The sequence below is a fragment of the Plodia interpunctella genome, chromosome 30 (assembly GCF_027563975.2).
Source record: "Plodia interpunctella isolate USDA-ARS_2022_Savannah chromosome 30, ilPloInte3.2, whole genome shotgun sequence".
Lineage (NCBI taxonomy): Eukaryota > Metazoa > Arthropoda > Insecta > Lepidoptera > Pyralidae > Plodia > Plodia interpunctella.
Window position 1 is genome coordinate 3,426,812 of NC_071323.1, and position 26,189 is coordinate 3,453,000.

At 36.7% G+C, this 26,189-nt stretch overlaps 1 protein-coding gene across 1 annotated transcript in view; it reads right to left on the reverse strand.

The window, feature by feature from the left end:
- The window catches only part of LOC128682486 (unextended protein-like), a 45,814-nt gene that overhangs the window by 11,535 nt on the left and 8,090 nt on the right, over positions 1-26,189 (reverse strand). The window contains exons 2-12 of the mRNA XM_053767189.2: positions 16,433-16,952; positions 15,451-15,993; positions 13,627-13,743; positions 11,445-11,616; positions 9,933-10,124; positions 9,378-9,521; positions 6,465-6,605; positions 5,345-5,487; positions 4,624-4,750; positions 3,229-3,358; positions 2,439-2,535 (exon numbers count right to left, since the gene is read on the reverse strand). Coding sequence (XP_053623164.1) covers positions 2,439-2,535; positions 3,229-3,358; positions 4,624-4,750; positions 5,345-5,487; positions 6,465-6,605; positions 9,378-9,521; positions 9,933-10,124; positions 11,445-11,616; positions 13,627-13,743; positions 15,451-15,993; positions 16,433-16,952 — 2,326 coding nt within the window. The remainder of the gene's footprint in view (positions 1-2,438; positions 2,536-3,228; positions 3,359-4,623; positions 4,751-5,344; positions 5,488-6,464; positions 6,606-9,377; positions 9,522-9,932; positions 10,125-11,444; positions 11,617-13,626; positions 13,744-15,450; positions 15,994-16,432; positions 16,953-26,189) is intronic.

The following is a 26,189-nucleotide window of genomic DNA, read 5'->3' on the forward strand; positions in this document are numbered from 1 at the left end:
GAATATTTAAAAAGTAATTACAACATTTGAAAATAGAACTCTTCGGCTAGAGAATAAATATTTTTCATGTCCCTGTCATTTGTTTTTTTCAATTGGCGCCAATTTTGAAAATAGCTTGTCTTCATTGCCATGGATTTAACTCGTGAACATTTTCGCGCGATGATTTATTATGATTTTCGGCGTGGATTAACTCAAAAACAGTGCATCGAACAACTGATTTTAACTTTTGGAGATGAAGCACCATCGAAAACCACTGTGTATTATTGGTTTAAGGAATTTCAACGTGGACGGTCTATGCTCACGGATGAAATTAAGGAGGGTCGTCCTAAATCGGTAGTGGTACAACAAAATATTGATGCTGTGCGACAATTAGTAATGCAAGATCGTCATGTTACATACCGCGAGATAGAGGCGTCTCTGGGCATTAGTATGACGAGTATACACGCGATATTACACGAACATTTAATTGTTAAAAACTTGAGCATAGATCAAAAACAGGCTCGTGTCGACTGGTGTAAGAAAATGATAAAAAAATACAACCGTGGCACGTCAAAAGCTGTTTATAATATCTACACAGGTGACGAAACCTGGATCTATGCTTATGACCCTGAAACTAAACAGCAGTCAACGGTGTGGGTCTTTCAAGATGAACCGAATCCAACAAAAGTTGTTCGTGCGAGAAGCACTTTAAAGCAAATGGTCGCTTGTTTTTTTGGTATCAACGGACATGTAGCTACAGTGCCACTAGAGAATAGTAGGACGGTTAATTCTGAATGGTACACCACCATTTGTTTGCCAGAAGTCTTTGAAAAAATACGAAAGAACAACCCACAACGCAGAATCATACTTCATCACGACAATGCTAGCTGCCACAAGTCGGCTGAAACAAATAATTTTTTGGAGGGTCAAAAGATTGAATTGACGGGTCATCCGCCGTACAGCCCCGACCTGGCACCCAATGATTTTTATTTATTTCCAAACATTAAAAATAAATTACGTGGTCAACGTTTTTCGAGCCGCGAAGAGGCCGTTGATGCGTTCAAAACACACGTTTTGGACATACCTCAATCAGAATGGAAAAAGTGCTTTGAAAATTGGTTTCATCGTATGCAGAAGTACATAGATCATCGCGGAGAATACTTCGAGAAACAATAAAACCATATGTAATAATATATGTTTGTTTAATTTTGTTATTCCGGATACATAAATAGCAGCCCTCGTATCATCCTAAATTGAATAAAGAATTTTGAATTTGAATTTGATAGCGACATGTCAAATTCAGTCAAGGGCAGTCGAGTTATTTTAAGTTCAATTTGTAATTAGATAGAAATATACATCTTGTATTAAAAAATCGAAGGAGACCTTTTATTAAACAGTCCACTACATACAGTATGTGTATTACACATGTACCGTTGTATGTACCGTTTGACGACCTCTGTGGCGCAGTGGTAAGGTTCTTGCCACTGAACCGAGAGGTCCCGGGTTCGATCCCCGGTCGGGTCATGATGGAAAATGAACTTTTTCTGATTGACACGGGTCTTGGATATTTATCTATATATGTATTTGTTATAAAATATAGTATCGTTGAGTTAGTATCCCATAACACAAGTCTCGAACTTACTTTGGGGCCAGCTCAATCTGTGCGATTTGTCCTAATATATTTATTATGTAAATAACAAATAAATCAATATGAAATATTTATAAATAATCACATTATATTGAAACATTTAAAGATAATTTACATAAATTATTTTTATTTATTTAAACGAATTCAATAGCTAAAAAGCTATAGAATTGTTAACATAATATATGGGACAGTATTTACACATACACACACTTAAGCTTTAAAAACTGAAATGATAAATATTAAATTAATTTAAATAAAAAATTGACATTAAATCGCCGCCGTCGTGCGGTAAATGTTTAAACATTTATTTATGAAATAAATGAATGATTAACAAATAAATAAATACACACAGACATAAGATATGTAATTCTCTTATATATGTGGGACAAACCACACAGATTGAGCTAGCCCCAAAGGCACATGTTATGGGATACTAACTCAACGATACCATATTCTATAACACATACATATAAATATAAATAAATAAATATATTAGGACAAATCATACAGATTGAGCTGGCCCCAAAGTAAGTTCGAGACTTGTGTTATGGGATACAACAACAAATACATATATAAACATTCAATCAGAAAAAGATCATTTCCCATCATGACCCGACCGGGGTTCGAACCCGGGACCTCTCGGTTCAGTGGTAAGCACTTTACCACTGCGCCACCGAGGTCGTCGTATAGATAAACATCCAAGATCAATCTGAAAAATATCAATTTTCGGGACCTCCAGTGTCGCAGTCCGGCGTGATGACCGTTAGGCCACAGGGGTAATTTTTTTCTTCTTTCATTCAATAGACCTCACCTTGTCAACTTCAGGTTCTATCTGTTCGTTGGTGCCTCCCTTGTTCAGAGCACCTTTCTCCATTAACGTAGCTCGCTTGGCTGCCAAATACATGCTCCTAAAATAAATATGTATGTATATACTGTCTACGCGCATGCGCTGTGACGACGAGCTCGCGCCTGCGCGATGTTTCTTTTCTTTGAAAAAAAAAGACAAATGCTGTCATTGGACGATTCTTGGTTGTTGGTATTTTAAATGTATTGCTCGTGATTTACCAGCCCTAAATAAATAATCTTTGTCAAATACCGAGTATAATTATTTATAAATATATACTCAGACAAGATCCTACAATACTATAGGTAAATAAAAATATATTCTACTAGTTGCGCCCCGGGGCTTCGCTCCCGTAGGAATTTTATGATAAAATATAGCCTATAGCTTATCATGGATAATGTACCTATCTAATGGTGAGAGAATTTTTGAAATCGTTTCGGTAGTTTCGGTGATTACCCGCCTCAAGTATACAAACGCTTACCTCTTCATAATATTAGTATAGATTATGGTTTTACCCGAGCGAAGCCAATGCAACTTAACCAGCAACAATCAACATTGACCGTTAATTTATCAACATTACCCGGGCATTACCAACATAGTCCGACCATTATCACATTGACCGGCAACAATCAACATTGCCCGGTACTTATCATCATTACCCGGGCTTTATCAACTTTGCCCACATTATCAACATTGACTATCATTATCAACATTGACCGGCAAAAAACAACATTGCCCGGTAATTATCAACACTGACCGCTTGATGGTGAGGTAGTGAAGCTCGGCGATGGCGCGCACGGAATAGTCCGGCACGAACGTGTGCCGCAACATTGAGTCCATGTTCAGATTTTGTAATGAACCCATCGTAGATGGCGCTGGCGCTTCCGCTGCAAGGGAAACGTGTGATGATTTTTTAATATTAGGACAAATCACACAGATTGAGCTGGCCCCAAAGTAAGTTCGAGACTTGTGTTATGGGATACTGACTCAACGATACTATATTTTATAACAAATACACATATAGATAAACATCCAAGACCCGGGCCAATCAGAAAAAGATCATTTTCCATCATGACCCGACCGGGGATCGAACCCGGGACCTCTCGGTTCAGTGGCAAGAACCTTACCACTGCGCCACCGAGGTCGTCGATAAACGTTAAAAATATGGAACACGAAGGAAAAAAAGTAAAATGTACCTATACCTTATTTCTATACAGGGTGACTTTCTATACAGGGTTACTGGTATCAAACACAAAACCTCCTAAAGACTACTCGGGTACATCAAAACAAGCAACTTTTATTCTACGACTTTTCGTGATTTGTATTTTTTTTTTTTTCATATAAAAAATCTAATTTGCGATTCTACACATGTTCATTGTATGCAATAGCCGAGCGACACGAGACAGTACAGTAGCGTTATGTAGCGGAATCTAACATAGAGTTAACGTTTTATAGAAACGACATTAAAACAAAAAAAAGTTTTTTTTTGTATTTATCACGTTTAGACAAAAGTCGTAGAACAAAAGATGTCAGTCTCTATGTACCTTATGCGCCTTTGGAAGGTTATGCGTTAGATACCAGTAACCCTGTATTGGCAATATTTTGTCTACACGTTCAGTCCATGATACTAAACAACTTTTAGTATGGGAGTAACTCCGAGAAATCGCGCAAAAAATACCGCTGTACTATACACAATTAAATACCTAACTTGTGCAAAATGTATGGATCACCTTTGTTTTCGCGATTTCAAGGTTGCTTCCATACGAGAAGTTGTTCAGCACCGTCGACTGAGCGTGTACATACAACAATGACAATGTACAAGAAATCATCCGGTATAATATCACAATCATAATATGTTTCAGTATACCTTTTGGCCATGTACTTCATTGTGTGCTTACATTGTTATATTACTGATAAAAAATTATACATAAATTTATATTTAAAAAATTGTAAGTCCATCTGTCATGATAGGGACCAACACTGTTTGAATGAGTTTCTTTCGGCATTTCTTCTCAGCAGTGGTCGTTCCGAAATGCCAGTAGTTTGTAGCTTTGGTAAACATCATTTAATTTAAAATATGACGTGAAAAAGTGCCGTGTGAAGGTCTAATTTCTGAATAAATTGATTTTAGAACAGTGAATGAAATTCTCACCTAGTCCCACGTTCTGGGTGAGGGCTTGCACTCCGAAGTATGTGAAGGGCCCAGCTTCGAACACGAGGTTCTCCTGACCGACCGTCACCTCTACACGGCCCTCCAGAATCAACACGAAGTAATCCACCTGAGTATAGAATCAATATATATAAAAACTCTTCCGTTATTGACTGACTGACTGATAGACAACGCACAGCCGTAACTACTGGGCGTAGAAAGCTGAAATTTGGTGTGTAGGCTCCTAGGACAGCATGGTTGACCGGCAGCGCAGGGAAGATCTCCCGCCGGCTGCTGCAGCGCCGGCGGTGTCGTGTCGGTGCTTGTATTTATGCTTCCAATCGAAAACGCACTGTCTGCGCGGTCTAGGCTTGTCAGCTTTCTATAGTGGGTCGACCGTAGTGCCATCTGTCCGTAGAGTCGTGGATAACTTGTGTGTTTGGTTGGCTTTTACATCTGCCGCGTTGGGCATGTGGCGTGGTAGATGTCGCCACAACAGTGTAGGGGAGCACTCAGAAGAGATTTCCTGAAATTCCCACGGGAAAGGGAATTTTGCTCACATACGAAGTTGTGGACAAAATCTAGTACAATATACAGACATCAATTTCGCTCCCGCAATCTTGAATAATGCACCTTTCTAATGGTGAAAGAATTTTTGAAATCGGTTCAGTAGTTTCGGAGATTACCCGCCTCAATGTATAAGCAATGAGCTGGAAGTACCGACCGGCTTGCCCTCCTGGTACACGTATCGCTCGGGATGGTCCCTGTCCCCGTCCCCGCGCAGCCGGACGTGCCGGAGCACGTCCTGCTTCAGCAGCCGCCGCAGGACGCTCTCCGACACCAGCTCCGGCCGGAACGGCTCCACGCCTGCCGGGAAACTTGGACTATCAATTAACGTACGAATTATCTCCTTCCGTGATTAGTTAACGCACTACCCTGTTGGAACACCAACATTAAAAAGTTTGTTTTTTTTTTATATTTAATTTTTTGATTACGGCAACATTGTCTGTATCCAATTTTTCTCTCTCTTGTTCGTTCTCCCTCTAATAAACGGTCACGTTTCTCCGTAGCTCCTGGATTTTTATTTTTACCAGCCTAAATCCGCTATAATTCACATTTTACATTTCTATTCAACCCACCTCTGTAAAAAATGACTTAACTCCTAAAAATATTAAAAATAAACTTAAGTCCCACTTTATCGAACAATTGTGTTAGATTGCAGCTTACTACTAGGCACTTGTTTTGTTTAAAATGGTCTACGTACGTGGTTCCTATATTACTGTTAAGTGATTAATACAAAAATATTTATACTACTGCTGACGTTGATGCTCACTGTGGACAAACCTCTGTGGTTTTTGTCAAGTGTTCTTATATTATGTACTATATATATTTGTTCTTTATATGTGAAATAAATATTAAAAAAAAAAATTAAAGAATGAATGAACGAACGAACGAATGAATAAATGAATGAATGAATGAAATGTGTATACAGTTGAAACATAATACAAATAGATGTTATGTGTAAAAAGATGCTGCAACGCATGTTCCGCCAGGAGTTTGTCATAAGATTGATGAAACATTATGCTTTTTCTTGCGGTTTCACTCGTAAATTTCTCTGATCAACTCGGGGCGAAATGTGGGATTGTATTTCACTTGTCATTGTCGAGTCGCAGTGAGACGCAACCGATCATAGTGCGCCATTGTGACGCGACGACAACCACACTATAATGTCATTGGTTCGCTGCGTCTCACTGCGAGTCGACTTGACGACGGTGAGATTCTCACCGTCGTCGAAAACCTGCATAAACTATTCGGACAACGCTAGATGTCGCCACAATACTCACTAGTGTTCAAGAACTGGAAGGTGGCCAGTATGAGCTGCGGCGAGACATGCACGCGCTGGCTGTGGTGGTGTCCGGCGAACGACGCCAGGTCTTGGAACTTGTTCAGTGGACGCGCCAGACGCTTCTTCGTGCGATTGTCGCCTGGAGACGAAATATATATTTTAAAAAATCACCGTCGATTACCAGCGCTTGCAAATATCCGTTTATTTATTTAAGTACACATAGTATAACAAATTTCAGTAAAAACAGTACAATTTAAGTAGGTTATAAACTACACTACAATTTAAAAAAATAATTTCGTCCTCTAGCATTAAGATTATTCCCATTTAAACGCATTTATTCATGTACACATGTTTTGGATTGCAAAACATTGTAAACATAACGTTTTTTGTTCTGTTCTTGTTGTTATCTGTTTTGTGTTTAAATAAATGAATGAATGAATGATTGAATGAATGAAAAACAGTGTACATACACAAATCATATAAATCCAAACATAAAAGTGAAAAAGTGACAAGACAAGAGGTATACTATTCACCAAACAGATGATGTCGAGTAATATAACTATCATACAAATAATATAAAAATTACAAAGCCAGTTTATGCTTAATAATAACAATAATAATTTATTTTCAAAAACTAGTTTACATAATAACTCATTTTTTGATTGATGCCTCCTTTTAAGCATTACGCCTGTGCCAGGAGACATCGCTCTTCCACAACACAATTTATATTTATTTATAAGTATATATGTAGATATAAGTATAAGTATAATTCCATAGTAAGCCATAATGTACCAAGATTTAAACAAGACTAAAATTATATATATATATATATATATATATATATATATATATATATATATATATATATATATATATATATATATATATATATATATATATATATATATAGATATAAGTATAAGTATAATTCCATAGTAAGCCATAATGTACCAAGATTTAAACAAGACTAAAATTTATATATATATATATATATATATATATATATATATATATATATATATATATATATATATATTATGCTTAACAACTTCAGACGGAATAATATCGAAGTCAATTGTTCGTACTTGTAACCAGGGAATTAGTAGGTACCTACGTTGTACGTAGTACTAACTAAATCCATGCTTATAACGTAGGTTAATTGCAAGTAGGTACGTGAATATCTATCTGTCAAGAAAGCGTTGAAAAAAAATTAGTGCGCTGTCTCCTGTCGGCTGGCAATACTGTGTGTTTATAAACCAATATTGACCATTCTGTTTGGTGTTGCAATGACAAAAAATTTAGTTTTTTTTTTTAATCTGTTTTCCTCACTTGACAGAATCTGCGTCATCATCTAAATAGAATGATTGGTTTGTCAGTTAACCAGGACACGGCGTCCTAATAATTTCCACAAAATCAAATCATTTATTCAGAAATTAGACCTGCACAGGCACTTTTTCTCGTCAATTTTTAAATTTATAGTTATTTCTCACAAGCTACAAACTACTGGCATTTCGGAACGACCACTGCTGAGAAGAAATGCCGAAAGAAACTCATTTGAACAGTTCCACTCTTTTAAAGATAGACTCATCGTAATCATATCGAGTGTCAGATTTTATTCAAGTCGCCTAAACGCATATGACATGACTTTTACGGCCACCCACCGCCATCTAGTGGCAGGTTCACTAGTGTGCATGCGACTGCATGCCCACTAGTGAACTAAACCGTCCACCAGTGTGCAGGTTTCCTCGCGATGTTCTCCTTCACCGGAAGCATGTGGTGGTCTATCAAAACTACTACACACGAGTCAGATTGGTTGTCGCACATAGATTGTATTATAGCGTAATAAGTTTTGAAGTACCTTAGACTATAATCATATTATAAGTTTTATATCTACTGTACGATTTGGGTAAAATAACTATAGACATGATGCAATGCTGTGTAAATATTGCATCATCCAAAAGACCGTTATATGTCGGTGGAGATAAAGATGTATATTCGTCTCTATAATATTGATTAAGAACCAATAAAATAATCGCTTTTCCTTTATAGCTCGGCCAAGCGTAGCACCACTGAGGCTCTATAATTTTAATTAAATATAGCGGTTTTATACCGCAATCTACTTCCAAGTCACAAGTCTACGTGGTCCTCACGAGTGGCCCAGCTATCGGCACAAATTAATAAGTGTTTTTATTTACCGCCTATATCCCAGTAAGCCAGATTGGCATAGAATAAAAGTATAATTCAAACACACATACAGTCCACTGCAAATATTGGTATAAAAACGTGGCGCGAATAGGATTCGAAACTGGGACATTTAGATCACAAGCGGAAGGTCTTAACCATTAGGCCACGGTCTCTTCTAAAGACAGACTGTAAATTGCCGAGAGAGGATAAACTTAATCTGTGACGCCTTAGAATTCCTTTCATTAGCATACATTTCTATGAAATTATACTTAAGTAATATATAAATATATATATTATAAATATATATATTATAAATATATATATTATAAATATATATATAAATATATATTAAATAATAAATAAATATATTAGGACAAATCACACAGATTGAGCTAGCCCCAAAGTAAGTTCGAGACTTGTGTTATGGCATACTAACTCAACTATACTATATTTTATAAATAGATACATATATAGATAAACATCCAAGACTCGGGCCAATCAGAAAAAGATCAATTTCCACCATGACCCGACCGGGGATCGAACCCGGGACCTCTCGGCTCAGTGGCAAGAACTTTACCACTGCGCCACCGAGGTCGTTAAGTAAATTGCATTTTACTAGCCTCACCGTCACCTGTACTTTATTAATGTGACATCTTTTAAACATCTGTGTCTTGCATTAAATGTTCTGAATGTGAGAATAGATGGCGCTACTGAGCAGAATACTCACTGATTACGTCGGATTCGTCCACGATCTCGGCCTGGATCATCTCCTCGATAACGTCCTCTAGTGTGACCAGCCCAACGGTCTCGTAAACTGGGTCTCCGTCGCCTTCTTCGATGCGCTGGACGAATGCCATATGTCCTTTATGACCTGGGGAAGTGTTAGAAACATATTTTCAGATATATTAGGACAAATCACACAGATTGAGCCGGCCCCAAAGTAAGTTCGAGACTTGTGTTATGGTGATGCTAAACTCAACGATACTATATTTTGTGACAAATACATATATAGATAAACATTCAATCAGAAAAAGATCATTTTCCATCGTGATCCGACCGGGGATCGAACCCGGGACCTCTCGGTTCAGAGGCAAGCACTTTACCACTGCGCCACCGAGGTCGTCAAAACGTAATAATTTCTTTTTTATGTATTTCTTAACACATTGTACAGCCGCCGACAGATGTCCCACTAATGATACAATGAAAAACGAAAATAATTGTATTCTATTATATAGAAGATCAACTTTTCTCTTAATAAAAACGTAACACGAACATAACCTACCTTCTTTGAACTGTTTTAGCATTACGTCCAACGTGACGTCTTCGAAGACAAAATTGCAAGGGTTCTGGTAGTACTGGCAGAGGGTCTTCAGGGGGGTGTTGTCGTCAGGATCAACGAACGCCAGGTCCTTGATGAACAACACTGTGAGAATATTCCCGCGGTGACCTTCGTATACCGGGATTCGGGAGTACCCTGCAAAGAGAGCAATTTCGATTCAGATTTATTGCAAGCCACAAGTTCGAATTTGTTATATCAAAATTGTTACAAGTACAAGTGACGGGGGCAAGGGCACAGCAACACAACTAGTTGACAAATTACAAAATAAAATTCGTCTTATCTCTAATGTGATTTATTTGTAGTATAGAAATCAAAGTGAATCTATATCAAAGTTTATCATCGAAAAACTCAGAGATCTCGTAAAACTTTTATTAATAAAGTATTTTATTATTATTTTTTACAAATATTGGATATTTTTTTAAAATTTTTAAATTACACATGTTTATGATATGAAGTGTGATGCGAATTTGCTATAGCTAATCTCGCGATCGAGTCGATTCGCAGTGAGACGCAGATAACCAATCACAGTGCGCTATTGGGATGCGACAAAAACAATCTATACTATTTATTATAAAGAGGTAAGCGTTTGTGAGTATGTATGTTTGAGACGGGTAATCTCCGAAACTACCGAGCCGATTTCAAAAATTATTTCACCATTTGAAAGTTGCATTATCCAAGATTGCTATATACTATATATTATCTCATAATTCCCACGGGAGCGTTGCCCCGGGCAACATCTAGTGAACTATAATGGCGCTTGTATGACAGGGGCACGAGTGACGTCACAAATGTTGAAGTAAAAAAAAAGGAACAAGTCTATTTAAAGTTAGACAAATTAGAAAACCCCCGTCTTTCAATATTCATTTCGCTACAACTTTAGAACGGCTGAACCGATTTTCATGAAACATGGCTAAGAACACTCGGGATAAAATTATCTATGACACGAAAAAAAAAAAACTAAACGAAAATCAGTTCATCCGATGTACGATGTACGATGTACGATGCCACAGTTTTTATTTTGTTTGTAATGTATAAACTCGAAAACAACTGGGCCGATTTTGATGAAATTTGTCACAGAGATAGGCGAAAGCTTTAGGAGTGACATAAGCTACTTTTTCACCCCCGTCACAAAAGAGGGGTGTTATAAGTTTGACCGCTAAGCGTGTTTGTCTGTCTGTGTACGTGGCAACGTAGCTCATCCACGGGTGAACCGATTTGGATGCGTTTATTCTTTATTTGATAGCTAATTTTTATGCGGTGGTACTCAGATACGTTTGAACAAAATCGCTTCGGCCGTTCAAAAGTTGTAGCTGTTTGAAAGAATATTGAAAGACGGCGGTTTTTACAAATTTGTCTAACAAATAAACTTGTTAAGTACTGTGGTTTTACCCGAGCGAAGCCGGGGCCAGCGGCTAGTTTTTATATTCTATTCAAAAGAAGGGGAAAGATACTGACCAGACTTTACTATTTCTGTCATTGTTTCGAAGTCCAGCACACTGTTCATTGGCAGCATAAAGCAGTCTTTCAGTTTCGTCATGACGTCTTTAACTGTCTTCTTGCGGAGGTCCAGCGCGCCCGATATTATGTTCACCTCCTCCTTGTCCAGATCGTTAACGTGGTTTGTGACCTGGAAATTGTTATTCAATACTTCCATACTCATACTAATTTATATTATCGTTTATATATATATATATATATATATATATATATATATATATATATAAAAGCGAAAAACACTCACTCACTCGTCGCGAAATCTCGAAAACTACAGAGCCCATGAAGACGAAATTTGACAGGAAGGTAATATTGTGACTAGGAGACGTCCGCTAAGAAAGGATATTTCGAAATTCCATCCCTAAGGGGTCGAAATAGGGGTTGCCAGTTTGTATGAATCTTTTGAAGTGAAATATATTCGATTTTTTTTTTCAATTTGTAGTTGGTTTTCAATTTGTTGTTAATTAAAAATAATAAAGCATTACTTAATTCGATTTAAAAAATCACATCCTTGACAATTTGGAGGAAACGGGACAGGACAAGTTTCGGTATGAGACACGTAGCGGATATCGTAGCGGGGAACGGGGAATTAAAATAAAGACGACAAAAATACGAATTTGAGTCATAGTATATTATGAGTAATAGTATATTAGTAGCCAAGGGCTGTTATCAATTGCAGTCTGAGATAATTCAAATTCAAATCATTTATTTAGAAATTAGACCTTCACAGGCACTTTTTCTCGTCAATATTTATAGTTATTTCTCACAAGCTACAAACTAGTGGCATTTCGGAACGACCACTGCTGAGAAGAAATGCCGAAAAAAACTCATTTGAACAGTGTTGGTCCCTATCATGCCAGATCGGCTTATCATTATTGTTTCTTACAATGTTTTTTTTTCTTTCTAATAATATATAAAAGTACATAATGTACATAGTCAAAAGGTATATCAAAACAGGTTATGATTGTGATCCGAGTGCTGATTATAATATATATATATATATATATATATATATATATATATATATATATTGAGGGTGCAATTGACGCTTACACCCGAGATAACTAATCTGCTTTACATCTCGTATGTGAGGTGAGTAGAAAAAAACGTAATTATAAAAAAAAAATCCAAAAAAAAACAAACAATATAAAAGTTTTCTATTCCCGCCTTTTTTCATTAAAAAGAACCATGTAAAGAACTTTCTTTTTTAAGAACGTGATTGAGTTCGCCGTTCGATACGCGTAGATAAATACGAAGTTTTTGAGCATGTGTGTATATGTATGTTTGTTACTCTTTCACGCAAAATCTACTGGACGGATTGTTATGAAATTTTGTACACGAGTAATATATAACCTGGAATAACAAATAGCATACTTTTTATTCCGAAACCCCAGCAGACTCCGCAGCTACTATTATGAATGCGAAAGTCTGTCTGTACGTTCCGCTTTCACGGCTAAACCGCTGCACCGATTTTAATGAAATTTGGTATGCATGTTGTTAAATACCTCCGACCAAACATAGGCTAGTATTTTTTTCAAAAATCAACCTCTAAATTACTATAATGAGGATGAAAGTTTGTATGAAAATCATCAATGATCCGCTTTCGCAGACAAGTCCACGCGGGCGAAACCGCGGGCAAAACTAGTGAATAATATGAATAATGGAGAAAATTCTACGGCTCGTATACTACTGTTGCCGCTCGATAGTCAAGCGCGTTTTGATACACTATATATCGATAGTTTAAAAGCAATAATACTTATCGATATCTGGTTTTAGTGCAAACACAGTCTTGTGTCCATCGGAATTCTTTTATTTCAAAGGTTTTAATTTCATTTGTGCGTTTCTTTATCTTTTATATTCGTTTCAATTTTATTTAATTTGTTTTCTTTAATTTCCTTCCTTGACCTCGGTGGCGCAGTGGTAAAGCTTGCCTCTGAACCGAGAGAACCCGGGTTCGATCCCCGGTCAGGTCATGATGGAAAATGATCTTTTTCTGATTGGCCCGGGTCTTGGATGTTTATCTATATATGTATTTGTTATAAAATATAGTATCGTTGAGTTAGTATCCCATAACACAAGTCTCGAACTTACTTTGGGGCTAGCTCAATCTGTGTGATTTGTCCTTATATATTTATTTATTTACCTTAACTAACTCCTTCAGCCTCTCTCTGTTATAATGTGTGCCGATCTCCTCTCCAAGGAAGTAATCAAGGAGCTTGCTCGTCGGCCAGGCCAGCGGTGCACAGATACCCATCACGATCTGATGAAAAAGATCCTTGATTAACTGTTCCTTATTTATACCTTCCTCTGTCTGAAAAGCCGTGATATTATACAGGGTTACTGATATCAAACCTGGTCGACGACCCCGCTGGCGCAGTGATAAAGTGCTTGCCTTTGAACCGAGAGGTCCCGGGTTCGATCCCCGGTCGGGTCATGATGGATAATGATCTTTTTCTGATTGGCCCGGGCCTTGGATGTTTATCTATATATGTATATGTTATAGAATATAGTATCGTTAAGTTAGTATCCCATAACACAAGTCTAAAACTTACTTTGGGTACTGGGGTATTATGTAATCTGTGCTTTGGGGCTAACTCAATCTGTGTGATTTGTCCTAATATATTTATTTAAACGCAAAACCTCTTAAAGACAGTAGTCTTTAGGAGGTTTTACGTGGGTACATCAACTTTTATTCTACGACTTTTCGCGACACGTAGTTTTTTTTTCATATAAAAAAAATTACAATCTCCTTTGCGATTCTACACATGTTCACTGTATGCAATAGCCGAGCGACACGAGACAGTACAGTAGCGTTATGTAGCGGAATCTAACATAGAGCTAACGTTTTGTAGAAACGATATATCGAACATAGAGTTAACATTATATAGAAACTATATTAAAACTAAAATAATATTTTTTTTTTTGTACTTAATATTACGTTTAGACAAAAGTCGTAGAACAAAAGATGTCAGTCTCTATGTACCTTATGCGCCTTTGGAAGGTTATGCGTTAGACACCAGTGACCATGTATAATATGATATTACCTCGTTCGTACTTTGGCGGTGAATAGACAAAGCGTTCATTCTGTCCCATCACTAAAGCAGGGATACCTACGAAGCTAACATTTATAACAGGGATACAATCGTTTTGAAAAATCACTGGTACCATTTCAAATAAGATTTTAGTAAGCTTCAAACAAAATGTAACGGATATATGACATTTTACTAAACTTGATGGTTAGTCCCTAGTGGCAAACTGCCCTGGGCAACCTGGAAGCCCTTAAACAGAACATTCGCGCCCGCATATTTCTCAATTTAATAGTGTGTAGCGAACATTAGGCATAAAACACATAAAAACAACACGTCCACATGCTGTCTCTTTTTCGCATATCGAGTACGTATCGTGTGAAACAAAGTGAGGACGTGTGGACTCAGTGACGTGCGTTATGTTAGTGTAGTATGTAGTGTGCAAATAGTGCGACTTAGTTTCACTATTAAGTCGATTCGCAGTGAAACGCTGACCAATCACAGCGCGCCATTGCGACGCAACGACAACCGCACCGCCATGTGATTGGTTCGCTGCAACTCACTTCGAATCGACTCGATAGTGAGATGTGAAATGGGAACCCGTACTTCGACCTCAGTTTTGCTTGTCGTTGTGATAGCAAATATTCTGCAGAATTAGAACTTTTTCCTAATTCAATTAGTTGAATTTCTTAATGTAACTACTTTAAAATTTTCGCGTTGCATAATAATGTAACTTTTATTAAATTAAGCTACCTGTCGCTTAATTTAATAAAAGTTAAACAAGAAATTTAACGCGCGCATACCTTTTTTATTTCCCAAACGTTTCGGCCCTTGTTACAAAGGTCCGTACGGGAACGTGCGCGTTTAATACGTGTCGTTCAATATAGAATTTCTTAGTAAAATTAAAAAAATCAGTATAGCACTGTTTTCACTGTAATTACCTTCATTATCCAAATACTTTTCGCGCCAATCAACAGCCCGTGCCTCGCGCAGATGGCTTGTGGGGTTATCTCAGCTATAAATACAATCGCCAATGTAGACCCAATGACAGCAACAAGCCCTGACGTTAGATCATCCAAAATAACAGTAAATGTACTATTTACAGCGACATTACTCAACAAAATTGTGCATAAAAGATAATTTCCATGAGATCGAACAGGCATGATAGCTCTAGCGTATTTTCTTTCCTTTTCTGTGCCCGTGTTAGCAATGATTTTCAACTCTGTTCTGTCTAAAGCCATCAGACCTAAGTTCAGGCCTGAGAACAGTGATGCCAACATCAGGAGAATGACAATTAAAATCAGCGACGCCCACAGAGGTAGAAGCTTGTTGTGCGTCGCCAAGATCTTCCATTTCTCTTTGCCTTGATGTATGAAATCTTGGTCGCCGCTCGTGTTTTTCGCGCACAGATAAAATTTGTTGTCCTCCAAAGGTGCTGGAGCTGTCATTATCAAAACTGCTGAGTCGGCTTCCGTATAGTTCACCTGCAAATTCACACATTATAAATTAGATGTTGCCAGAGCTTCGTCCGATAAATGCAATAACACTACATTGCACACGGGTCAAAACCATGGAGGGAGATGATGGCGCGGTAAATAAAATAATAACTAATATATAATATAGTACATTTTTGACGATCTTTTAAATGGTCAACTCAGTAACAACACGAGATGCATCTATAGCAAATGAATATTTTATCTATATCCACTAATTATCAATAGATATTATATATAGATAAACAAAGTTCTCTGCCTCGTCTTCTGTCGCGATAAACTCAAAAACTACTGCTCGGATTTTCATGCGGTCTTCACCAATAGATAGTGTGGTTCCTGAGGAAGGTTTAGGTGTATAATATATCATGTTTTACCCGAGCGAAGTCGGGACGGGCGGCTAGTTAAAGCATAACAGGATGTTCCAACTTACCTTATATTCTCCCACTAGAAGTCGATTACAAAACGAACCGTATTTCTGTGGCACGTGTGTAAAAGCGAACACAGTTTCATCTGTCAGCCCTTCTCCAAATACCCTCATTGTAAACTTCGTGTTTGTCAGTACACTGGGTATCATCTCCTCAATTAACTTCGGTTCTTTATCAGCTTCTTCCACCCTCAAACCTAGCACTTTTATTGGACCATTATTAACAAGAACTTTTGTACTTTTCGCTGTGGTATCATTTGTATTTTCATCGTTTACAACATCTGTGATGTTTTCTGTTTGTCTTTTGTGCCTGATCAATCTTTCTACATCGAAAGGTAGGTACGGGAATTTTTCCACAATAACATCGTATAGTTCTACCCCGTCGTTAACGGCTAAATCGTCTGATAGCTCTCCTGCGTTTTCATCGTAATTCTCAATGTTATTCTTTTCGATTTCTTTTTCTACTATTAATTCTTCTTCATTGTTGTTGATTTCTTCTATCTCTTTCTCTTCTTCATCATTGGAGCTGTAATAAAAAAGTAATTACTTAAAGGTGACGTAACAGAGATGTTCTGAGAGGTGTAATTTGATCTTCGCTACGTAAAAAGAGTGTGGAACGAAGATCAAACAGAGTCCGAATGGTTACAGACATTTTTAAGCCCCGACGCAAAAAGAGGGGTGTTATAAGTTTGACCGCTAAGTGTGTATGCCTGTCTGTCTGTGTACGTGGCACCAAGCTCATCAACTGGTGAACCGATTTGGATGCGGTTTTTTTATTTGATAAGTAGCTATTTTCTTAGATATGTTTGATCAAAATCGGTTCAGCCGTTCGAAAGTTGTAGCGAAATGAATTTTGAAAGTCGGGGTTTTTGGTTTTTTTTAATTTGTCTAACAGATAATTATAACAATCCGAAGTCATATTATATCAAGTATATATGTTATATAAGTATCAAAACTTTGTTTATTGTACAAAAAATATGATGAAAAATATTAAAAGAACATGTTGGAAGCTACATACAAGTTTAAAAACTTGTAGCCACTTCTACAAGTATGAGATGACGACTGCACTGCGCTATGAACAAGATTTTCACGCCTGCGCCACACGGCCGTCACTGCATTTCTGCGAGCGTTGAGAGACAGATCGAACATATTTATGCAGTGGACCCCTGGCGGCAATCGGCGTAAAATAAATCGCAATTTGTGATTGGTTACCATCATTTCTTATACTATTCAAATGTTAATTTTGGTAATAAAAAGCCGTGTAAATCTGTCAAAATATAGTCTGATTTCTACTACAGTTCGAGTTTCATTTCTGCAGTATACTCTCCAACAAACTTATTGACTGTCCGTTTATAACATTGTAATCTGTTGCTTCCGCGATATGACTGCGTAAAATCTATTACTATTCAGGCGGGTAACCTCCGAAACTGCCGAACCGATTTCAACGATTTCAAAAATTCTTTCACCATTAGAAAGGTACATTATCCGAGATTGCTATAGGCTATATTTTATCGCAAAACTCCCGCGGGAGCGACGCCTAAAATATAGATTACGTAAAGCAGTAACGTCGGACAGAGTATGCACCGGACTAAGTTTTGATATGATTTTGATGTCTCTTTGATGCATCTCATTTATTTAGTAGCTTTTGCCGACGACTTCGCTCGCGTTTATTTCGTGGGTCCGCTGATAGCTTATTCTCAGTATTTCGGGTTTTAAGCAACGTGTCGTGATGAAATCTATATATACCATATTTTAAGTTAGAAGATCTAACTTAAAATCTGGTATAAGATCACGCGAAAATTACTGAGCGCATAGAATTTTATGGAAGTTTTGACAGTTGTCAAAACCGAATAAATTTCCATTTAGTAATTTTTGCGCGAACAAACATACAAACAGAATTTCTTTCTCCAACCCATAGCGTTTTTCTTCTATATATATATATATATATAAATCAATATATGATAAAAACTATTAAGAAATACATAAATAAATATAAATTTAATATACTACTAAAATATTATTAGCATTAACATAAATTTGCCGCATTCATCTAAATTCTTTTATACGATCACAATAAAAATGGTTTCGCTTTTAATATGCACCCATTCACGCGAGTATAACAAATATTACATAACAAACGCATGGCTAACAGAAATAGATTTTGGCAACGATATTAGACTGTACACAGCGTTCGTCTAATTCTCAATTAAACCATCTACTATGAAGAGAAAAACACAAGTATTTAAAATCATACTTACTAATATTATACATTCGAAAGTTTGTGATGATGTATATATAAACTAGATGCGCCCCGGGGCTTCGCTCCCGTGGGAATTTCGGGACAAAAGGTACCCTATGACCTTCTCCGTACTTCAAACTACATGTGTGCAAAATTTCAGGAAGATTGTTTGAGCAGATAGAGCGTGAAGAGGTAACAACCAATATTCTTGAAATTTCGCATACATGTTGTAGTGGACTGCATAATAAAAAGGTCTTCTTCGATTTTTTTTAACACAAGATTTATTTTTCTATTGTAGTTACAAATTGAACTTAACTTAAAAGAACTCGACTGCACTTGACTGAACTTGAAATATCGCTATCTTTATTCACATTTTCGTATTCACGTAAGTATACTAGTGAGCGAATCGGTATTCCGACTCTCTGATTGGTCGGTCGCTCGTGAGTGCTAAAGTCGGCGCGCTTGTGTCTCGCTCGTTGTCCATTACACATGTAGTTTAAAGTACGGAGAAGGACATAGGGTAGGTAGGTAAGACATTTCATGATGGCGAAGCCGCGAGCCAAAGCTAGTGTATGTATGTATGTTTGTTAACTCTTTCACGCAAAATCTGCTGGACGGATCGTTATGAAATTTTGTACACGGTTAGAATATAACCAGGAATAACACAGGGTACTTTTTATGCAGAAATTGCCACGGGAGTGAAGCCACGGGGCGTAGCTAGTCTATACTATTATTATAAAGAGTTTGTGACTTTGTATGTTTGAGGCGGGCAATCTCCTAAACTACCGAACCGATTTCAAAAATACTTTCACCATTAGAAAGGTACATTATCCGAGATTGCTTTAGACTACATTTTATCTCAAAATTCCCATGGGAGCGAAGCCCCGGGCAACATCTAGTAATTAATAAAACGGACATGTGTCATCATGTGGTTTCTTTCGGCTATATTCCTATAGGACTTAGTGGTGATTACGCAGTCAAGGCTGTCCGTAGAATAAGTTTTATGGGAACAGACACGCGATGGTTTAATTTAAGGAGTGGTTTGTTTGTGTCGAAATAAACGCATACACGCATAGTGGAAGTGAGAACTGTAACTGTATGTTTGTTTCTGTTTTACGTGGCTTCGCTCCCGTGGGAATTTCGGGATAAAAGTACCCTATGTGTTATTCCAGGTTATATTCCACCCGTGTACCAAATTTCATAACAATCCGTCCGGTAGATTTTGGGTGAATAAGTAACAAACATACACACATACATCCTCACAAACTTTCGCATTTATAACTAGTAGGATTACTGTTGTTAAAACAAAAAGTTTCGATGAGAAACTTAGGCTACGAAACGATCGAGTTTTCAGTTGCAGTCTAGCTGTAGTTACAACGCGATTGGGCTGTGTAATTGCGAGAAGTTCAAAGAGTAAGTTTGTGTGTTTATAATAACAATCATTCTCACTTTACTATCAATTTGAATTCGTTAATGTTGATATATTCTTGAGATAGAACTATCCTTATACACTGAAGCTATGGTGGTGTAATGGTTAAGACCTTATTACCTCCTGTGGATCGAAAGATCTCAGAAGAAACACACGCGTTAGACCCGCCACCGTACCCTAAATACCGCGGGAGAAGCTGCGGGCAACAACTAGCCGACAAATACAGCACCAGCTCTTGTCTGCGACTTCGGCCGCGTAAATATTTCTGCGAAAGCGCAACAGACATGTTTTTCATATAAATTTTCACCCCTTAAAGTCATTTGAGGGTTCATTTTGAAAAAAAAGTAGCCTATTTTCAAACGGGGGCCTTTAACTATACATGCATGCGAAATTTCATCAAAATCGATCCAGCGGTTTAGCTGTGAAAGCGAAACAGACTAGACTTTCGCAATTATAATATTAATATATGGATTGCTGCTAAAAAGACATGATTTTATCATTCTGTAAACGTTGACCCAATTTTCAAATAATGTGCACTTAAGATTTGAGGACTTTAACACAAGCACTCATAACGCACGGTCGTTTTATTGATAATGTAGACGCTTGATCAATCATTGCATTTCTGTAATGTAGGATGCCGATACTATATCTGAGTTATAGACAATTTAGCACTTTCAAAATCAAAATCAAATCATTTATTCAGAAATTAGGCCTTCACAGGCACTTTTTGACGTCATATTCTAAATTAAATGATGTTTACCAAAGCTACAAACTACTAGCATTTCGAAACGACCACTGTTGAGAAGAAATGCCGAAAGAAACTCATTCAAACAGTGTTGGTCCCTATTATGCCAGAAGGGCTTACCATTTTTTAAATATAAATTTATGTATATTTTTTATCAGTAATATAACAATGTAAGCACACAATAAAGTACATGGTCAAAAGGTATACTGAAACATATTATGATATAAATAAAATATATATAAAAAGAAAAGATTTTTCTGTTGATGTCTCTTTCCCACGGGAGCGAAGCCCCGGGCAACATCTAGTCATTCATAAAAAAGTTAAAGCATGCCTACTAAGAAAGAGACAAAAGATTTTAATTTGACATAACGTTTTTATTTTTTTTATTAATAACATGATCATTAGTAGGAGGTAATAGCAAAAGTAGGTTTACGTTGTTGTTGGCTGTTTTATTGGACATACATTAATGGTAAAGGTTCAACGTGATCTACCTAACCTTTTTTTTAATATTTTGAGAACTGTCAACACCTTTTCGCTAAAGGTCTTGTTCAAAGTCCAATGTTATTACAGGTAATTTTGTTTTTTGTACCTTAGCCCTGTGCAAGGCCCGTTAAGCCGATGACTCATCTCATAATTACAAAAGACGTCGCGTCACAAACATAAACAATAATCATCTGAAAATAATTACACTTTATCGTCAGCCATCTTAAGAATTTTAGTGATGTCGTAAAATGTCTGCTCTGAGCGCGGGCAAATCGCCAAAATGGCGCCATACTACTTAGTTTTTTAATTTTCATCTGCACGTGCGTCGATCGTTTGTCATATTCTAAATCCATTCGGGTTCGTTTTATGTGTTCGTAATATTTTTAATAGATTGATTGCCACAAACTTGATTTTTGGCACCACTTTCGAGAAGATTTTAATTATAGGAATCAGCTGTCACCCAAAAAAAAAACTTGAATTCATAATATTAATACTAGCTTTTGCCCGTGACTTCGCCGCTGCCGCTGGATTTCTCTGCGAAAGCGGAACAGATAAGATTTTCATACAAACTTCCACTCCCCATTACAGTCATTTAGTATTTGATTTAAAAAAAAAGTAGCCTATGTTTAAGCGGGGCGCTTTAACTAAATGGATACCAAATTTCATTAGAATCGGTCTAGCAGTTTAGCAGTGAAAGCGGAACAGAAAGACAGACAGCTGCGCTCCGGGGCTTCGCTACCGTGGGAATTTCAGGATAAAAAGTACATAATATGTGTTATTCCAGGTTACATTCTACCGTGTACCAAATTTCATAACAATCCGTACGGTAGAATTTGCGCGAAAGAGTATTAACATACACACATGCATCCTCACAAACTTTCGCATTTATAATATTAGTAAGTATGATTAGGTTTATTAGACATAAATACATAAATATATTAGGACAAATCGCACAGATTGAGCTAGCCCCAAAGTAAGTTCGAGACTTGTGTTATGGAATACTAACTCAACGATAATATATTTTATAGCAAATACATATATAGATAAACATCTAAGACCTGGGCCAATCAGATAAAGATCATTTTCCATCATGACCCGACCGGGAATCGAACCCGGGACGGTTTACCACTGCGCCACCGCGGTCGTCAATATGCTATTACTTGCTCTCTATACGTGCTTCGTTTTAATATACATGCTATAACAAAATTTGTACAAGATCTACGATGTTTGATCACAACAATTAGCAAGCAACACACAAAAATTAGGACAACACTCCATCAAACTCATTGTAACACTGTGTCGTGAAGGTTATCTTGTGTTCTATTGTATGTTACGTAATCACAAAGGTTTCGATTACCAATTACCATACATCGTCGTCCCGTCGGAAAATTAGCAAAATGTTCTAAAAATAAATCTATCACAGGTTTATTTGTTAGACACATTAAAAAACCTTTTCAATATTCGTTTCGCTACAACTTGAACGGCTGATTTTGATGAAACATATCTAAGAATCACCGCATGAAAATTAGCTGTCAAATGAAAAAAAACCCGAAACGAATACGAATCGCTTCAACCGTTGATGAGCTACGGTGCAACGTACACAGAGACCTTTTTTTTTAGTTTATCCATACGGAAAGGCAAAGGGATCTAAGCCCATACAGCCAGTCTGTAGTCTACTGACATCTTGCCCCATAGGTCAACAAAAAAAAAGGATTTTCCCTACCTATGTACCTATAACCGAACTCTTCATAGTCGTATTCCTCATGGCTGAGGGTCGTGGTCATTACGTGGAATTAAACAAACACAACAACTTTCTTGGCATTAGTAATGGAGTGGTTTGCCATTGCCTTCTCTATTTCACACACAAGTTAATAAAAATCAACCAGGTTTGTGTGCAGGTTTCCTCGCGATGTTCTCCTTCACCGGAAGCAAGTGGTGGTCTATGAAAACTACTATACATGAGTCAGATTGGTATACAAACTCATGTGGCACATGTAGGATTCGAACCTGGGACCTTTTGATCCACAGGCGGGCGTCTTAACCATTACACCACCACCGCTTCTAGCCGAACACAAGCGACAAATTACGAATAACACATTTTTATCCATTTATTTATTTCTTACGCTAAAATGAGTTTGTTTAACCTTATTATACTTAACCAACTTTACTAAACCAATATTCTTGAAATATCGTATACATTTTATTATAAGTAAGTATAGAGAAGGGCATAAGGTACCTTTAAACCCGGATAACGGTACAGTTTCCGTGGCATCACGCAGACGAAGCCGCTGGCAAAAATTACGAGTATCATTAAACCAATATTCTTGAAATATCGTATACATTTTATTATAAGTAAGTACAGAGAAGGACATAAGGTACCTTTAAACCCGGATAACGGTACAGTTTCCGTGGCATCACGCAGACGAAGCCGCTGGCAAAAATTACGAGTATCATTATTAAACGTGATTGAAACTTTAAATTTAAAACTTTTATGACACTATTCTTTCAATAAAATTAATCAATTAAGTCACTTAATATTTCTATTGGGCTATCAAATAGAGATTAGGTATTTTACGGATTAAATATGTACTTATCGTAATGCGAATTAATATTATAAATACGAAAGGAGGTTTGTTAATATGTTTATTACCTCTTCACGCTCTATCTACTCAACCAATCTTCTTGAAATTTTGCATACATGTAGTTTGAACTACGGAAAATTCATTCTGGAAAATTAACTGTTTCCATGGGGAACCGCGGGAAAAAGCTGGTAGGTTGCAATATTGAGTATTCAATACTAATAAATACTATTTACACGGACATGACATCAAATAGAAAACTGACAAGAAACCGGTCGACATATGACATTATCAGGTTGAGCAAACTTTGGTGACGAGGTCATGTTTATACAATGGAAGAGAAGGTAAATTGAATCGACCACATTATTAACAGTGATTCGCGACCCGTCCGTCCGGCTCCGTTCGGGTAAATCAGTAATAAACTGGTTGTTCGCCGCGAACTTAGACCTCGTGAACACAATAAATTTTTAAAGAGTTTTTACAAAATTGTGATTATTTAAAAAACGATTTAAGCGATTTTGTTGCTCCGCGAACTTAAAAAATTCTATTAACAGGTCCTACATACCTTTTAAATTTCATCAGAATCAGACCAAAACGGTTCGGAAACTATTGTTGCTGGCAACACAAGTAGTTTTAGTTTTTTATTATTTTTTTATAAGGTTGTTGTTCTAAAAAAGAAGAAAATCTACGGCTACGAACTCTGTCATGTGTCCCAATTAATATAAAAATAAAATACATTATAAACAGCAGTTTTTTTTGGAATTTCACAAGATCCTAACAACTATCGCTTTACAAAAATACATCTACATACAAAAAATGTATTTTTGTCCCAAGTTGATTTGTACATATCAATAATCAAAGAGCTAATTGCATAAATGACAGGTTGATATATCCGTTTACTCAAAAGGATATATTACATCAAATTGGTGCAACAATTTAGCGCTACACGGACTAATTTGCGGGCCAACACAGCTGTGAGTCATAGGCAATTGAACGTACAATACGCTTAACTAAATGATGTCGTACTTACAGACAGACAGACATCAATAATGATAAAAATACCACTTATTTTTTATGTGGATGAAAATATTCGAAAACATGTTTTCGTGTCAAGTACTTACCTAAACCGATTTTAAAACAACTACCATTTTTTTGTCATTGCAACACCAAATAGAATAGACAATGGTTGATTAACACCCAGTGTTTCCAACAGGAGACAGGGCCCTCATTTAATCTATTCACTTCTAGACAGACAACAACACAACACTCCGTTTTTTCTTACAAGTCTTATTATGTAAACAATATCACCGCGTCTTTTGATCTGATTTCACAGCAATATAAATTAAAATAAGACTTCTTATGAAATTAGGCACTTTGGCGGTTGATAAATGTTTTACTTTAGAACGTGTAAGTTTGAATTAATTTTCAACAATAAGCACCTAGGTACTGTGAATATTATTTACACTCGTAAGAAAAAACACAGTAACATGTTGAAATATTCACGCTAGCTGCCCATCCCGTCTTCGTTCGGGTAAAACCATAATAAAATAGGTAATATACCTTCCACAAGAATCACAATCTAATAAAAATAACCGTATAAAAATTCGTTGCGTACAGCGAGAAGCGACTTTGTTTTATATCAAGCATGTAGTGATTTTGGTATTAAGTTTGTATGGAAAGTAATTTGTTTAAGGAATTAATAGATAATCCACCAATATGACATCGTTTATCACACGTAATTTAAAAAAATAAGATAGTCAAAACATGCAAACAAAAATATGCTTACATTGTCTTAAATTAGGTAAGTACTTAAAACATTACATCTCGATCACTTTACATTCATATTATCAAAGTTAGTTATGTGATTATAGAGACTTAAAAGTGAATATAATTTGTTTGCAGAACTATTTGCATAGATAGATACAAATTCAAAATTAATTATCCAAATTAGTATAAAAAAACTAAATCTTTCGGCGCTAGAAGAAGCGGCGCAACAAACTTCACAGTATCTTAGTACCTGCCTCCCTAAGTATTTATCTTGTGTCACGTTTTTAACCCTTGGGTAGATAGAGCCAAAAGTCATTGATTGCTAGCTCATCGCTAACCGTCAGCATCAATTTAGCAAATTAGTAGGTACACAACAGAATCATCCGTTTTATCAATATGAGTCATGTTAATGTATTTGAGTTTGTGTTGGCGGGACGATAATTGGACTCAGGGATTGGACGGCAAGCGAGCATCAAACAAAAGAATTATAAAATATGTTTAAATGTTTTTATTTTACAACA